This window comes from Alligator mississippiensis, chromosome 10, assembly GCF_030867095.1.
Source record: "Alligator mississippiensis isolate rAllMis1 chromosome 10, rAllMis1, whole genome shotgun sequence".
NCBI classification, from domain to species: domain Eukaryota; kingdom Metazoa; phylum Chordata; order Crocodylia; family Alligatoridae; genus Alligator; species Alligator mississippiensis.
This window is the reverse complement of record NC_081833.1, coordinates 17,943,545-17,960,479: the sequence shown is the minus strand read 5'-3', so window position 1 is coordinate 17,960,479 and position 16,935 is coordinate 17,943,545. Positions and strand designations below refer to the sequence as shown.

The 16,935-nt window shown below is 51.5% G+C and overlaps 1 protein-coding gene and 1 pseudogene across 1 annotated transcript; both read left to right on the top strand.

Moving 5' to 3' along the window:
• LOC132243496 (uncharacterized) lies at window positions 1–6,414 on the top strand. The gene is made up of 4 exons (XM_059713287.1): window positions 1–3,454; window positions 4,922–5,052; window positions 5,609–5,767; window positions 5,865–6,414. The coding sequence occupies exons 1-4, from the start codon at window positions 2,871–2,873 to the stop codon at window positions 6,197–6,199; spliced, it is 1,209 nt and encodes a 402-aa protein (XP_059569270.1). The 5' UTR covers window positions 1–2,870; the 3' UTR covers window positions 6,200–6,414.
• Window positions 6,415–8,166: 1,752 nt separating this feature from the next.
• LOC132243537 (immunoglobulin lambda variable 8-61-like) lies at window positions 8,167–9,721 on the top strand (annotated as a pseudogene).
• Window positions 9,722–16,935: the final 7,214 nt, after the last annotated feature.

Below are 16,935 nucleotides of genomic sequence, written 5' to 3'. Positions count from 1 at the left end.
GGAGGGCTTCCTCCAAAGGAGTCCTGAGAGATGGGGCTGATGGCTCCCTCCGCTCTGGGGTCTTGCTCTCCGAGTCAGTAAGAAGCATTTCTCAGGGAATGGAGCAGGTTGAGACGGGGTATCTGCATTGCTCTTTGCAGGGCAGAGCTCAGAGTGCACTGACACAAGCACATCCCACATTGTCGCTGGCGCTGGGGCAAACGGCACCTCTGCGGTGCACACTGCAGGGCGTGGAGTTCATTAGCACCACGGACCCTGGCTGGTATCAATAGCACCGGGGAGCAGTCCTTGGCTACTGATCTAAAAATCCAAGAGCAGAGCCTCAGGTGTCCCTGAACTCTTCTCTGCTGATCTCTCTGGTAATCTTGCATGGTTGACCACCCCTGGGGTCCAGGCTGAAGATGAAGTGGATTATTACTGTGCTGTGTGGCACTCTGCCTCTCCTCACAGGGACCCAGTCATATGGGGAACTGCAACAACAACTTTCCCTTCCCTCCCAGCCTTGGCCTCACTAGCAACTGCTCTGGTGTGGAGTTGGGTCTCTGGAGCAAGACATGTCTCCTTTTTTTCCCTCCAAGGGAGTCCAGGAGAATGGACCTTTCTCACACCAGATGGGTTCCAGGGCACCTGCAGGCCTGGGCTTGGCACAGTGTATTTCATGAATTAGTTCAGAAACAATTTGCATGTAATCACAACCCATTTGACTGTACATTGGGGAAGGACCTGGTCTCTCATCCCTGGTGCATGAAGCCTGACATGCTTCCAGAGATGCAAGTTATAGCCAAAATTACACAAAGACGTACACGTACATGCACATGTGCACACACACGCATCCATTTGCATGTGCACACACAGATGCACACCATGGAGTGCCCTGCCAGGATAGTCCAGCGTGTAAGGGAGGATCCAGTAAGCCATCACCAGTGCCCACCTACAGAACTCACCTGAAGCCATGTCATTACCTGTTTCCTGGGAAAGAGGGGCTTTGAACAGCAGTGAATTGGTTACAAGCGGCCTGCCCCTACTGCTTCCTTTTTTTGGCCCTTGATTCTAAAGCCAGGCACATTATCTCTGACAATGGTTGCCTAGTTCCCCCACTGTTTTTCCATGACGATGTGTCAGGAGAGGGTACTCGTGACCACTAGGTGTCAATCTTGCTGCACAGATGAGCCGAAAGTTAACTCTGAGTGACAGGCGGTCTCCAGGGAAACATGTAAACAAGCATTTCCTCTTCTGTATGGTCTAACTGTCCATTCACTCCATGTCACGGTTTTTGAATTGGCCCTTTCTGAAAAAGACATCCTTTTCCTGCCATCTTTGGGTGCTGGGGTTCTCAGCCCAAAGAGACGAGGGGGAGGGAGGTCTTGGGACTGAGGTCCCAATGCACTACTCAAGCAGGTGGCACTCAGTCCTTTTGTCTGCAAATTGGGGATGTCAGCCAGGCTCCTTCCTGCCCTTCCTCTGTCTTGTCCGCTTGGATCGGAAAGTTTACCCGGTGTTGAGGGACCCTGGCTCCATGTGGAGCCTTCTGGGGATCACTGCGATACAAAGAGATCTTTGCCAGCCGTTCTTCAGGGAAGCCAGAGGTCTTCGGGGCTCGCACCAAAACCTGCGGAGTCCTGCTTTTTCCACCAGCAGAAAGGTCAGGGGAGAGTGGAGAGACTAGTCAGTAGAATAACGAGGCAAATGGCAGTGTCTCCGGTCCTCCCCATCAAGGCTTTCAAAGTCTGACCCAGTCTTCCTGGCTGCTCTTGATTTTCCTGGGGATCCCTGTCAGCCCAGTCCTCTGACTGTACCAGCCTCCCTGCAGGGATCCAGAGAGCAGCTGCCTGCTTCTCAGGATGCTTTCATGAGTTATTTCTACTCCTGGGCCCAGGGACGTTGGCTGCATGCGGATGTTCAGGGGACAAGGCAGAAGGGGAGACCTGAAATACATACATGAAATCATGTTTTTCACAAAACAAGTGTGTACAATTCTGCAATGTTCAGAAGAGTCCCTTGCCTCAGCCTTCCTCCTCTCCAGTGCTTCTTGAGGCTGGGGCCATCTTCTTGAATGCCCCAGTTCAGCACCCAGCATTTTCAGGCCTTTACCTGTGTCAGGCACTGAGCCCACGGCAATGCCATGAACATGAGACACTGGGGACAGTGTTAAGAAGAAGTGTCCTGAGCATGAAACCCCAAACACTGTTAGTCACTTGGATAATGGAAAATAAGTTTCTCTCGAAAAATGGTCAACGTGGCACAATGTAGGTCAGGCTCAAGTGCTAGGAGTTAGGACACAAAAATAATCTTGGTGCCCCACCTGTGAAGCAGTGTGTTGTAGGCAGGGCAGAGGAGAGGCCAGAGTTAATCATGGAGGTGGAGAAACTACAATTCAGAATATCTTCCTCAGTAAAGAGGTAACAGGGTGAGGGGACTTGCACATTGGTTATCTACCCCCAACACCTCTTTTCCCATGACAATCAATCAGGAGGAACGGGAAGTTTAACCATGGGTATGAGCAGGAATCTCCAGGAAAGCACTTCCCCTTCAGGCGCTGTGCACTGGGCTCTGCTCTGCCGGCTCTCCGAGCGGTGGAAGCAGAAGGAAGAAACACACGTCCTGTCTGGACAGGGCGATGCACCAGCAGCAGCCAGTGAGAGGGGACAGATTTGCATGAAGGGGCCAGTCTCAGCTCTGGGGCTTTATGAGAGACTCGGAGGGCCCCAGCCTGGGAGACTTTTGCCTCAGGAAGCTCAACTGGTCAGGATTTGTCACCATGGCCTGTGCCCTGCTCCTCCTGGTGCTGATGACGTGCTGCTCAGGTCAGCAGAAGGGTTCAGGCTGTGCCTGTCATGGGGCAGTTACTTTCCTGCCAGCGCAGTCGATGAATGGTTAACAATGGGTTTGTGATGTTGATTTCAGGGGTCTGGTCACAGCCTGTGGTGACTCAGGAGCCTGCGATGTCCTCAGTGTCCCCAGGGGAGATTGTCACTCTGTCCTGCAGCCTGAGCACCGGAGCCATCGCCAGCGGCAACTATGCTGCCTGGTACCAGCAGAAACCTGGCTCTCCCCCTCGGCAGCTTATATACAGCACCAACAACAGGCCCTCGGGGATCCCCACCCGGTTCTCGGGGGACATTTCTGGTCAGATGGCCGCCTTGACCATCACGGGGGTCCAAGCCGAGGATGAGGCCGACTACTACTGTGCTGTGTATACTGGCAGCAGTACACACTGCACAGTGATAGAGCCCGATGGGGAACTGAGACATAAACCTTTCTCTTCAGCAGTGCCCTGCTGGGATCTCCCTGCCCAGGCTGCAGAGTTTGGTTGTGCTGACTGCATTTTCATTGAACCCCCCAGACCTTCCCTAGCTTCTGTCCCCACTGCCCATGTCCTGCCGGTCAGCTCAGACAGCCCATGTAGACCAGATGAATGTTTTAAATGGTCTCTCAATTTACTTTGGCAATCACAGTAATTCATGGCCTCCATGAAGCAAGCCCTGATGTTGAGGGCAGAATGCTTTTAACCCTGTGGACTCCCATTTAATCCTGCATTTATTGTGTGACTCCTGTGTGGTCACCTAACAGCACAAGCACCGTGTGGCAGCCCACTCCGTCCTGGAAGGACCTAAAGATCCCCAGGGCGCCACAGCTTGATGGGGAACTGAGACATAAAGCTCCTTCCTGTTTTTTTCTGCCCCTGTGCCCTGCGGGGAACTAGCTGCTCAGGCCACAGTGTCTGGTTTCTACCTGCCGTGTGGATACCTTGAAGAGTGTTGGGTAAAAGTTGTAGGGGTTTAGGTTGTAGCTGTGTTGGTCTAAGGACATAGGCAGACAAGGTTCCTTGGGTGAATTTGAGATCTTTTATAAGACCAACCCAAATAGTTGGAGAATAGTTATTAAGCAAGCTTTCAGATTCAAAAACCCTTTGTCAGGCTAAGGAGGTTTCAGCAGTTGGGGTGTGCTCTTCTTGGATGGGATGAAAAGTAAAGAAGCCAGGGGCTGAGCTGGGGAGTCAGTTGCCAGGCAGATTATAATGTATCAAAAATCTAATGTCTATGTTTAGTCCATGATCTCTAGTATCCAGGAGGTTGATGAAATGGAGCTCCCCCAGAGCCACCCATCCTAGCCTTCAAACAAGCACCGAACCTTGCCAACCTCATCACCAGAAGCAAACTTCCTCAAGCCCAGAACACACCAAAAGGATCCAGACCGTGCCAGGACAAGAAATGCAAAACCTGCCAACACATCTCCACCACCCCCACAATTACTACACCCCACAACGGAGCCATCAGCATCCCAGGATCTTACAGCTGCACCTCCAGAAATGTAATATACCTCATCCAATGCACCAAATGCCCTGATGGAAGATATGTAGGAGAGACCAGACAACAACTGCGCACCCGAATGAACGCACACCGGAAATCCATCAAAGACAGAAACACCCAATTACCGGTGGGGGCACATTTCTCACAGGAGGGCCACTCTCTCTCCAATCTCTCAGTCCTGATCCTCTAGGGAAACTTACACAACACATCCCAGAGACGAGCCTATGAGCTCCATTTCATCAACCTCCTGGATACTAGAGATCATGGACTAAACATAGACATTGGATTTTGATACGTTACAATCTGCTCTCTGTAGCTGCTGCCAGTCATGGAGCCCGGCTGCTTGCCGCCTCCCATCCGCCTCCAGGGAGCAGCTTGGGCTTCGTCACTGGCACCAACTACCCAGAGCCGGGGCTGGCCGTGGCGTGCCGAACAAAATGGCCTCGCATGCCATGCTCGGCATGCGTGCCAGGGGTTGCCAACCTCTGCCCTAAGGCCTGCTGAAGTGAGTAACAAGGACATTATAGGGTCTCCTCACAAATTGCCTTCTTGCCCGCATCAAGATCTACAAATTGCAGTTGACTCTTCCTGATTCCTCTTATCTCTTACAGTGCTGTGCTCTGGCATGTCAGCTCCAGCAGCCTCCCTGAAGTAATCCAGAAGGCCAATTTTGCGCATCCTCATAATCTTTCCTTGGATCCTCCTGCTATTTCCTCTGTAGGGCTTTTGTCACCTTCTATTGGTGATTCTTTCAAGAAGGGGCCATGTCCTTAGATGCATTTGTGCAATGCCCAACGCAGTCTGGCCCCTGTCAGGATCAGGGCCCCTGTGCACAAGAAAGCTGGGAGCACTGAATATTGGTGCCATCGGTAGGGAGGAGCATTCTGAGCAAGCGAGAAGCATTCATAGCACGGCAAACTTCAGTACTGAAAGCAGGACAGTAGTGTTAGTACTGTGCTATACCTTGGGTATTTCTTCTACGAAGAAACTGGATACAGTGGCTTACGCAGACAGACCCCAGAGTTTCTCACAGAGGTGGAGAAGTTGTAATTCAGAACATATTCAGTGTGAAAGATAAGCAGAATGAGGGGACCACAGTTCTTATAATCACATGCCCCCCATATCTGCCTCTATCCCACTTCACCAAGTGGGATGTTTAACAACCTGCACGGACAGGCTGAAGCACTTTCCCTCTTTCCCTCGCAGCTCTGAGTAGTGGGCACTGACCTGCCAAATTCACGGGCACAGGAAGCAGAAGGAATAAGAGCACGCCCAGACCAGCAGCAGCCAGTGAGCAGGGGCAGATTTGCATGAAGGGGCCGTTCTCAGCTCTGGGCATTTAAGAGAGACTTGGATGATCCCAGTTACAGCCTGTTCACTTCAGGAAGCCGAGCTGGCCTGGATTCCCACCATGGCCTGTGCCTTTCTCCTTCTTGTTCTGCTCGCATACAGCTCAGGTGAGCAGGGAGGGTTCATGATATCTTGGAGGATGTTACTTTTTTAGCAAGTGCAATAAATGAATGGTAAATAATGGGTCTGTACTGTTAATTCCAGGGGTCCGGTCACAGCCTGTGGTGACTCAGGAGCCTTCAGTGTCTTCGGTGTCCCCAGGAGGGACTGTCACTCTGTCCTGCAGCCTCAGCACCGGAGCCATCACCACCAGCAACTATCCCTCCTGGTACCAGCAGAAACCTGGCTCTGCCCCTCAGCTGCTTATTTATGAAACTAATAAGAGACCCTCCGGGGTCCCCACCCGGTTCTCCGGGTCCATCTCTGGTCAGAAGGCCGCCTTAACCATCACCGGGGCCCAAGCTGAGGACGAGGCCGACTACTACTGTATGGTGTATACTGGCAGCAGCAGTGCGTTACGACACTGTGTTTCATCCTGATGAGGAACTGAGACACAAACCTCCCTCTTCTCTTGTCTCTTCATGGGCTGTTCAGGCTTTGCCTGCTCGGGCTGCAGACTTTGGCCTTGGCCAGGAACAGGTCTAACTGCTTTGGTTTGTTTCTTTCAGAAGCCCAGCCCTTGTGTCCAGCGGGGACGGCCCTTTCCTGCTCCCACCTGCCTGAAATCAGGAAGCTTCTTTTCCAGGTTCACCATTGCTGCAAACTTTCTTCAGGTCACCTGAGCCAACCCACTCTGTGCTTTTGTCCCCTTGATGGCATAGTTTCATGGTCTCCATGTTACCAAACCTTAATATCAAAGTATTGCACGCTGAGACCCAATATGAGGTGAAGCCTATGGTGTATTAGTTATACGCCCTTACACCTACATGGAAACATGGAGACATACAACGAGATGAGTGTTACATGTGTGAGTGCCCTGGATCCATCTCACATTTGTCCAAGGCAGCATCATGGCATCAATGTATTCAGTGTCTACTGGCCAGGCAACTTCATGTCTTGGCCTCTTCCCTTCCCCACCCAGCTGAATGGGATATGGCTGTAGCTGCTGCTTCATTGTCAAGGTCCTAAATCAAATCCTGGAGCACTTGTACATGTGACCAGGGTTTAATCCCCATGGTTTTATTCTATGCTCCCTAGTTTTTAATTTAAACCCACTGTTTCAATTTTTCCATTATGTTACGGTGAGGAGCATTATCCTTTTTTTTTTTTTTTTTTTGGCCAGAGCTGTAGCCTGCCCGTGGCTGTGGGGTGAGCTGTTGGCAGGCCGAGCACCCCCTGAGCTGCAGAGGGTCCCCTTCCTTCCCTCTGCAGTGGCAGCACCCCCATGGGGGTGCCCAGATGGACTGCTAGCAGGCTGGGTGCTGTCCTGGCTTGGAGGCAGCACCCAGCCCGATCCAACTGTTCCCTGAGCCTTCCTGCTGGAACGGTTAGTTTGCAACAATGCAAAGTCATTTAAACCCCCCCAAAACTCATGCACCTGTACTGTGTGATGCCACTGAGCCATACAAATGTCATTTTTATCATGTGTACATTGGGACAACCATCATGTCTACAAGTGCCCAGGCTACAAGTGCACTCAGTCCTGTGGAAATAATGACTGACATAGACTTTCAGACTTCTTCTGTTCAGTGAAGAAGCAGCCTGGGATTTGCACCCCACAGGATGGATGACCATTACCAAGGACATTATCAGATAATAGTCTTAATCAGAGTAACTGTATTGGTTGGGAATGGGATTAGGATGTCACAGCTGTGCTGGTCAGCACTTGCAGTTGAAGCACTCCAGAGGAGTTATCCTCAGTACGATTCATCTCAGGTAATCCCAACTCTTCTCTATGGCTGTGAATCTTAGGTGCAATACAGGGATCGTCTATCACAGGCCAGCTAGGCGCTGTGAGTGTATCAGTCATTAGGCTGCTGATTTTGGGATCAAGGAGGAGAATCAGGAGTGAAGTAAAGGCAAATTTACTCATAGCTTAGCATACACATGTTAATGCGACAAAAAGATAGTACAGTAATAAAGAGGTAATAGTGAATGATAACAACAGATAGACAGAAGGACTAAGAGTTCCCACATGGAGTTAGCAACTTATCTACAGTCTCTCTATGTCAGGTGCGCACCAGGTTGTTCCAGCGAAGTCAGGTGTCCCCGATCAACGCAGTCCGAGGGGTCACCGGGAAGACCCCTTGGTCAGGATCCGGTCCTCTCTCACACTGGGAGTCCGGGGTCAGGCTTGGTACAGCAATGGTCCTTCTGTCCCATCCTTCTAACTGGTCACTTGACATGCACGTTCCTTTATGCCTGGTCTTGTGCTAATCAGTGGACTCATCTACAACCCCTTACTTGACCCCTGGGAATGATCATCCTCGACAGTGAGGGATCGTTGCTGCTACTGCAAATCTGTGTAATAATAATGTGGTGCGTTTCTGCTACCTTTGGAAAGTGGAGGTAAAACCCTGACTCGGGTCACAAGAGAATCACTGTGGTGCTTCCACCCCGGCCTCCAGATGAACACAGCACAGCCCCAGGGCAGGATTCGCACTCAGCTGACACACTGCCCTAGGAGGGAGAGCAGAGAAGCTTTAAATCCGGCAGCAAATGGGAATCAGTCTGGAGTAGAGTAGGAAAAGCTTGTACCAACCCCCCTATATGATCTGCCTGAATCCTGCCAGTTATCAGCTGTGAAAGAGTGAGCTCAGTTTTAGAACTGCTGAAAGTAGGACAGGCCCTTTATGAACGGTGCGGTGCTGGCCAAGGGGATGTGTCCCGTGGAGCTGCTGTGATTCCCAGTGACAACGTTGGGACCCCAAACACTCCTCAAAGAGCAATTCCCAAAGCTCCTGGACTGGACCCAAAACTATTGTGCTCAGGGCAGGATTCAGCCTCTTTGCATTCACAGCACTGGGAACGGTCTCTCCGGCCCTGCCCTTTATGAGTAAAATGGGGAAGACAGCAGGGAAGAGATGGCAGAGGCTGAATGAGCAGCAGATTTGCATGAAGTGGGCGTTCTCAGCTCTGAGGGTTTAAGAGAGACATGGAGGCTGCCAGCCAGGGACCCGTTTTCCTCAGGAAGCCGAGCGGGTCTGCATTCCCACCATGGCCTGGGTCACTTTCCTCCTCGCTCTGCTCATGTGCTCTGTCGGTAAGGGAGGGGTCTTTACCCGTACAACAAGGTGAAAAGCGACTGTTGAAAGGCTGCAGCGCTGTTCTCCCTGCCCAGGGCACTGAGGACGGCTGTCCTGCCCGGTGCTCTGCCGCGGTCCTCGTGAGCTTGTTTCTTTCTTTGCAGGCTCCAGTTCCCAGCAGCTGCAGCCCCTGAAGTCGTCAGAGCAGGTGTCTCCCGGAGGGACTGTGACCATCGCGTGCAGCCTGAGCAGTGGAGCAGTTGCTGATAACAGCTACATACACTGGGTGCAACAGAAACCGGGCCAGACTCCTCGGCTGTAATATACAGCACCAGTACCCGGCCCTCTGGTGTGCCAGCGCGCTTCTCTGGGTCCCGATCAGGGAACACCATGTCCTTGACCATCACTGGGGCTCAGCCCGAGGATGACGCTGATTATTACTGTTTTGCATGGATTGGGAGTGCTCACCACAGCAATGCTTGCAGATGGGGAAGTGAGATAAAAACCTCCTTCCCTCCCCTGCCTGTGCCCTGCTGGGTGCCACCTTGGCTCTACAGCTGGAGTTCTCCGTGCAGGAACTGTGACAGCTGGTCCTCCTTCCCCGGGAACCCCAGCTCTGCACACTCTGGACTGAAGCGGGGGATGAGGGGGGCATGCTTCCTTTTCTCTGTGCCCACTGGTACCTCCTGACATGCCTCTCACACCTCCACATTGCCAACACACCACCCCTGAGATAGCAGCAGGCACCCCTTGCCAGCTCTCAGCCCCGCAAGTTCCCAGCCATGGCTTGGAAGAAAACACAGCCCAGGCTCAGTAGCATCCCCGAGTGTTAATTCCTGTATCGAGCCAAGAGCTGTTTAGGATCTAGCGCTTGTACACGTGACGGGGTCCCGTTCTTAGGGTTGCATTCTGTCCTCCCTAAATTGAAAAAGTGGGTTTTTAATTGAAACCCTCCATTTCAATGTAGGGGTTTCTGTCACTGTTACGCGAAGGGGCCAGGTCCTTCTGTTTTTCAGTGGAATCTCCCTGCAGCTGGGGGTGACTGCCAGGGGGCTGAGTGGCTCCTGAGCTGTGGGGGGCCCTGGCCCTTCCCTCCATATCAGTGGCACCTGCTATGGCCGCCCAGGTGGGCTGCTAGTAGGCCGAGTGGTGCTCTAGCTTGAAGGCAGCACCGGGCCCAACCCAACTATTCCCTGACCCCGAGCTGAAGCAGCACCTGTCCTGCTAGCAGCCCGTCTGGGTGGCCCTGGGGGGTGTCGCTGCTGCTGAGGGAAGGACTGGGGCCCCATGCAGCTCAGGGGCCGCTCAGTCTACCAGCAGTTTGTCCCCCATGGGCACAGGGGAGGTGGGAAGGCTCTGCCAAAAAAAAAAGAAAAAAAGGATTGGGCCCCTCGCCCCTTCTGCCTTTAGCAGGCACCTACTGAAGGCAGAAGCAGCAAGGGGCTGGATCCTTTTTTCTCGGCATCTCCCAGAGGAACAGCTACCATCACCTGTGCCAGGAGCAGCGGCAGCATCAGTGACCGCTGGAACTCCTGGTACCAGCAGAAGCCTGGCAGGGCTCCGGTGATGGTTATATATAAGGATACTAAAAGGCCTTTGGCGATTCCCAGTCGATTCTCAGGGTCCATTGATGAATCTGCCAACACGACCACGTTAACCATCAGTGGAGTGCAGCTGGACGATGAGGCTGATTATTACTGTTTAACGTATGACAGCAGGAGCAGCAATCCCACAGTGCTACAGACACAAGGGGAACTGAGACAAAAACCTCCCTCAGGTTTACAGAGTCTGGACTCTCCCTTCCCAGCGGCCCCTGCTGCCAGGTGGGAGCAGTTCCTCAGTGTCTGAAAGTGTTCCCTTGCCTCCTCACCTGGCCATGGCACTTCTGGAGCTGAGCTGAGCTGAGCAGTGACTCCAGGCACCATGGGCTGCAGGGTGCGTCCATGGAGCACTGTGAAGATATTGTGCCTGGTGCCTGCAGAGCTGAAGTGATGGGGAAACTATTTGTGCCTCTGCCCCGATAACACGGTGTTTTCCTGTCTGTGTGGAGACCTGGGATGTGGCCATTCAGTGAGGTTGGGAGCGGTGGGATGATGAAGTGCAGGAGGAGTGAGGTGAAGGGGGCAGAACTGGGAAGGACATGAGGTTGCTTGAGTTAGTCCCTAGTGGGGTGAGAAAAGATGAATGATGTGGATGTGTCAGTGGCCGCCAGGTGTCTTCCTTGCCCACATCTTTGCCCTTTGTTCTGAGGCTCACTGAGATACATGACAGCAATCACAGCGAGTCAATTTGCGGTGATTTCCCTGACTGCAGACTCTCGGTGTGTACAAAAGTGCTCTGTGCACCTTTTACAGCATGTAATTTAGAGCAGTTTTTATATCACTTCAAAGTTGTAGCACTCTTAAACATGACAGAAGTGCAGTGTGTCTGGGTGGGGGGCTGCTGAAGCCCCCTGCACTGTTTAGGTGAGGAGATGGGGGGCACTCCACAGTCGCCTGGGGCTTCTCCACAGGTCAGAAATTGGAAAAACATACAGAAGTTAGTTAAAGAGCTGTAGGTTACCTAAGTGCTGTTTAATACAGCGCTTCAAATTGAATACCTCATTGAACTAGGGCTAATTTACAGCGCTCTACTCATATTTACAGTGCAGTAAAGCCATGCATTTCTGGTAAGTCATGGCAATAGAGCTCTTTAAATGCTGACAAAAACAACTTCTGTACGTGCCCTGTGACTGCTTCACTGCTCCCAGCCAAACTGGTTATGGACCAGGCACCTTCATGGCAATGCAAAGGAGGAATCATCTCAGGGCCTTTTTATATGTTAATTGTGGGCTTCTGGTGGAGCACGTAACCCCTGGACTCTGCCTGTTAGCACCTTCAAGGCCACTCCCCACTGACCTGCCACTCAAGTTGAAGGTGTGAGTACAAATCAGCACTGAGTCGATCAACATTTGTGCGCTCAGTGTCACGTGGAACAAGGCCTCGAGTGTGCGGTGTTCCCTCTGGCTCATTCTTCCCAGAAGCAGCTGCTCATGCTGTGCAGGGGTCGTATTACATCAATAAAAAAGAAAGGTTCAAGATCCAGTGAGTCCACCTTGAAATCAGAGCTCGACACAAGCTCCCACCTGAACCAGAGCTTCCCTGGAGATGCTAAAAGTGGAAGTTATTCAACCCAGCTTCAGGTTTATGGACTCTGTATTGCAGGTTTGACTATCAAAGGAGAGAGTAGCTGCCTTTGCCAATAAAGAGCAATTGGAAGAAAATGGCTATGTGAGATAATGAGCACGAAGCACACATGGGGAAATTGGTTATTAAAACTGGTCCATGGGGAGGAAGATGCAGGCAGGAGGAGCCAGGCACAGAGGGCAGATTTCTATAACAGAGCTGAGCTCAGCTCTAGGGTTTGAAGGGAGACTCAAAAAACATGTCCCAGCCAAAGACCGGTTGGTCTCAGGAAGCTGAGCTGGCTTGGATGCCTGCCATGGCTGGGCCCTGCTCTTCCTTGTCCACTTATTTATGTCTCTGGTACTCAGCCATTTTTCCAAATTATCCTAAGATGACTTCCTGCACATTCACCCTCCTCTCTAGCTCTCCTCATGCTACCAAAGCTCCTCTAACTCTCAGTGCTCTCTATGCAGGATCAGCATCTCTGAGAGGAGTGGTTACCATTTCTTGTACCAGGAGAAGTTTCATTTTAATTTTTTATTTTAAGGCAGCTCTCCTTTGTCTTCATGATGCTGTGGAGGCTTTCAAAGAGCAGCCCTGTAAGGATGCCCTGGACTGACATGGGATAGATCCAGAGAGATAAGTCCACAGGGGACTAAGGAAGGCAGTGCTTGTTGGCACTGGATTTAGGGCCCAAATACCTTGTTTTGGTTGGATCCAAAACCTTCAGACCAACCATAAACTTTCCAGTGAATAATAGGAGAATTTTCTTGATATGCAGTGATAACAGATAAGAACAAAGCAAACAATTCTATATCTCCCAGTCCTAGAGCTGTCATCAGAGGGAAGGTATGTCTAGCCAGTACGTGAGCTTTGCTCTGAGGCTCTCTCTTGAATGTCAGGTGTCAGCAACCTGGAGGTCAGAGGCCAAGGCCCTCACCCCCTAGTGGGATAGATGAGACAGGTTGGTGGTGTGCCCTCTATCCATGGTGGCCTTGGGTTCCCTTCTCAGAGACCCTTTGCTGCTCTGAAATCCCTTCTTTTGTATTCTTTTCCCCTCCTGATGATTCTTCATTTCTGGCCATTGCTGATTGGTCTCTGTGTTGTCCATGTCCTGTCCTGTCAGCACAATCCTTTGTTTCACCGACGCATCACACGCACACATCCTAATCTGGGCTTAACCGGCATCCTCCTGATTTGGTCTATTCCCCCAAACCCAGGAAACCCAAGAGTCCTGCAGGTGGGCACTGTGACCTGGTACTACCTTATCGCATGTTATGGAACTGAGTTGTACATGTCTTCAGTTTCCCAGCCTGTGTGTCTGTTTGCTGTTTGCCTGTCAGACACAGTGGGCCCTTGAGTAAAATTTCAGAAACAGGCATTTTAGAAATCAATTAACCATTGCAGTTGCCATGACCCATTATTCTAGTACATATCTACCTTATCTACAAGCCAATACCCAAAAGCAAACCTCTAAATACCATTTTCTAGCCATCAGTGCTGGTAAAAGGAGCAGCCAGTCTTTTCCCAGTCCCTGCTGCCAGGTGTCAGCATATCCAAAAGAGATCTGTGTGTGCATCCACTGCTCTCCCTGACCATGTCACAAATGGAGCTGAGCAGTGACCCCAGGTAGTGGCTGACTCCAGCTTGTGTACTCCAAGGAAGTGTCGTGCAGCTCTTGTGCTTGGCACCTGTGCAGCTGCAGGGATGAGGGAGCCACCCCCTCCCCATCAACTGCATAGCTCCCAGTACTGCCAGGCCTCTCTGTCGCATGTGTGCAACTGGGGATGTGTTTGGATTTGGGTCTCCAGTTGGAGTGGAGATAGGAAGGGAGTAAAAAGAGGGTGTGCTCCTCTGGGAGGGTTTCTGGAGAGTCCTGCTGGTGTGAATTCCCAAACTGGAGATACCTGTGCAGGAAGGTCTGAAGGTGGTAACAAGCTGGACAGGCATGCCTTTCGCTGCAGACTGTTTCCAGTGGCAGTGGGACCATTCATAGTGATAAAGCCATGAGGATCAATTTGAAATATTCCTGATGGGGTGATGCCTGATGCGAAGAGCTATGTTTGCAGACCGGTGCAGACAGACCAGGAACACCCCTAACGAAAGCCACTGGAGCAATTTTCCTGAGAGATTACAACTGACTTGATTCCCAGCCAGGATTGGCTGCCAGCAGGGAGGGGAGCAGAACTGAGCTGCTGAGCGCTGAGGGGAAGATGAAATCATGGGTGGGGAGCACTCAAGGCTTGAGTGAAGGGCCTTGTCCTGGGGAATGGGGAACTTCTGCCGGGGCAGGAACAAAACAGCTGGCTCAGCTACAGAGTGAGCAGGGTCATAAGCAGGCTGTCCCACACCTCGTGCAGAAGAGGTTCATTTCTGCTCTGTGTCCTTAGTTCTCTGCTAATAGTGATGTCAGAGGCACTTACACAGACTGGTGAAGAGAGACCAGCACCACTCTCAAGACAGGTCACTGGAGTGAATTCCTAGAGAGATGATGGAGATTTATAGATTCATGGATGTTAGGGCTGGAGGGAATCTCACAAGATCATTGGGTCCAGCCCTCTGCTCAAAGGGCAGGAAGTCAGCTGGGGTCAGATGACCTCAGCAAGGTGAGCATCCAGGCATTTCTTCAATGTATTCAGAGTAGGTGCTTGCACCACTTCGAGGCGGGGAGTCTATTTCAGACTCTGGAGACTCAGACAGTAAAGAAGTTTTTCCTTATGTCCAGTCTAAAACAGTCTTCCAGCAGTTTGTGACCGTTAGACCCTGTCTTCCCTTGGGGTGCCCTGGCAAACAGACGTTCTCCCAGTTCCTGATGCACACCCCTTATGTACTTATAGGCTGCCACCAAGTCACGCCTGAGCCTTATCTCCTCCAGGCTGAAGAGCCCCGTGCCTGTCAGCCTCCCCTCATAAGGCCTGCTCTCTTGACCTCTAATAATGCGTGTGGCTCTCTGGACTCTCTCAAGTTTCTCCAAGTGTGGAGCCCAGAATTGGATTCAGTACTCCAGCTGCGGCCTCACCAAGGCCGAGTAAAGCAGGAGGATGACTTCTTGGGTTTTGCTTTACATGCATCGGTAGATGCAAACCAGAGTTTTATTCGCTTTTCTGGCTGCAGCATTGCCAGAGCTGTCCCTAGGGAGAGGTGAATCGGGGTGACTGCCCCAGGCCCCACTCTTTGGGGGGCCCCATGGAGTTGGGCAGAGGGGCCGCGGTGACTCCGTGCTGTTGCTGGCTTTAAGTCTGGCTACTTGGCACCTCCTTCTCCCCTGCCACCAAATACACTGCCAGCTTCGTCACATCTGGATCTGGGGTGCCATACAGGCTGATTTGCCCCGGGCCCCACACCCTGCTCGGGTCATCTCTGGGCATGGCATTGGTGGCTCACATTCCTCTTGTGATCAATCATGACCCTCAAGTATCTTTCGGTCGTGATGCTAGTGAGTGCATACTGCCGAGACTGTGAGTATGATGTGGCTTCTTTCTGCCAAGGTGGAGCACATTGCATTTCTCTGTTTTGAATGTCATCAGGTTTTGATCTGCCCACCTTGTGATCTGACATCAGTCCCAACCTGGAGTGGCACCTGCCAGGGATGGGGTAGCATTGAACTGGTGAGTGTAGAGGGGGCCACGGTCCTGAGGAACAGGGAGCCTTGTGTTGGGGGAGAACTAAGCAGCTTGGGTCCACGGTGAGCAGGAGAATAACCAGGGAGTCCCACTCTCCCACTGACTTGGGTTATTTTTTCTTTTCTGTATCCTTAGTTGTTTCCTAACAGGAGCTGCATGGCATGTGCTGCACTGGACTGGGAACTGGGGGCGAGATGCTCCCCACAGAGAGACTCTTCTTAGACAGGTGGTAGGAGATGAAGGCTGTGAGTGTCGGTGGCCGCTAGATGTCCTCCTTGCCCATGTCTTGGGGCCATCTGGGCTAAGTTCAGACAGTCAAAGAGCCTGAGGCTGAATCAATGCAATCTTTGCAGGTTAGTCTAAGCTGCATAGATTGAACCAAGGAGCAAGTGAACAGACATTCATCTTTGCTTCTAGAAATGCAGCCACATACCTGCAGTGGCCCAAGCCAGAAGCTGAGGGGCGCTAGAGGATGCCTCCCTGCTCAGCTGGAACAGACAGTTTGGGCAAAGCCTAGCCCACCCACCCTGTGGTGGGGGGTTGCAGGGGAGGTGTAAAGCATCCTGGGATGCTGGGGGACTGAGGGTTAACTTGAATCTGGAATGGATCTGGGGCAGATATTCCTAAACTGATTTAACCAGTATCAGTTGAATCTGATACTTTATCCATCCAGGTTTATCTTAAACTGGTTTTGGCCATTTTGCAAGCAATATATGTGCACTGAACTTCTGTTGTGTTACCAATTTGAACTGGTTTGTGATCACTTATACCAGTTTAGGTCTAATTCCTGTCCCTAGCCTGTTAGCAAACCCTACAGAGCGGTTTTCTTGACTCCACCCTGTGACTGACTCAGCCCTTGCAACAGGACAGGGAAGGGAATAGTCTGTTTGAGCCACTTACCGGGAAGCTTGTGGCTCTGAAGGACATCAGTGACCTTTGAGGGATGGGCCATTTCTGAGGTGTGACTAGACCTGTTGTTCACAGAACAGCCAGTTACGGCATTGACATGTCCAAAGTGGATTCAGGACATTACGCCCCGTGACTAGAGAGATATTCTATGCATATTTTCGAGGGGGAAAAAAAGGGAAACAATTTCGGGTGCACACACCTGTTGGGAAGAGCTGATTACCTGGGAGAGGAAAACTGAAGTTAAAAATTTAGCCCCCTACTGAGTATGGCTTTAAATAGCTATGAATCCAAATGCCCACTGGGACCTAAGCATCCCTGATGGTGGTAAAAATGAAGATAAAGGTTTGCAAAACCCTAGAGCTCTTGGCTCCGAGAATATACATTTTATTAGACC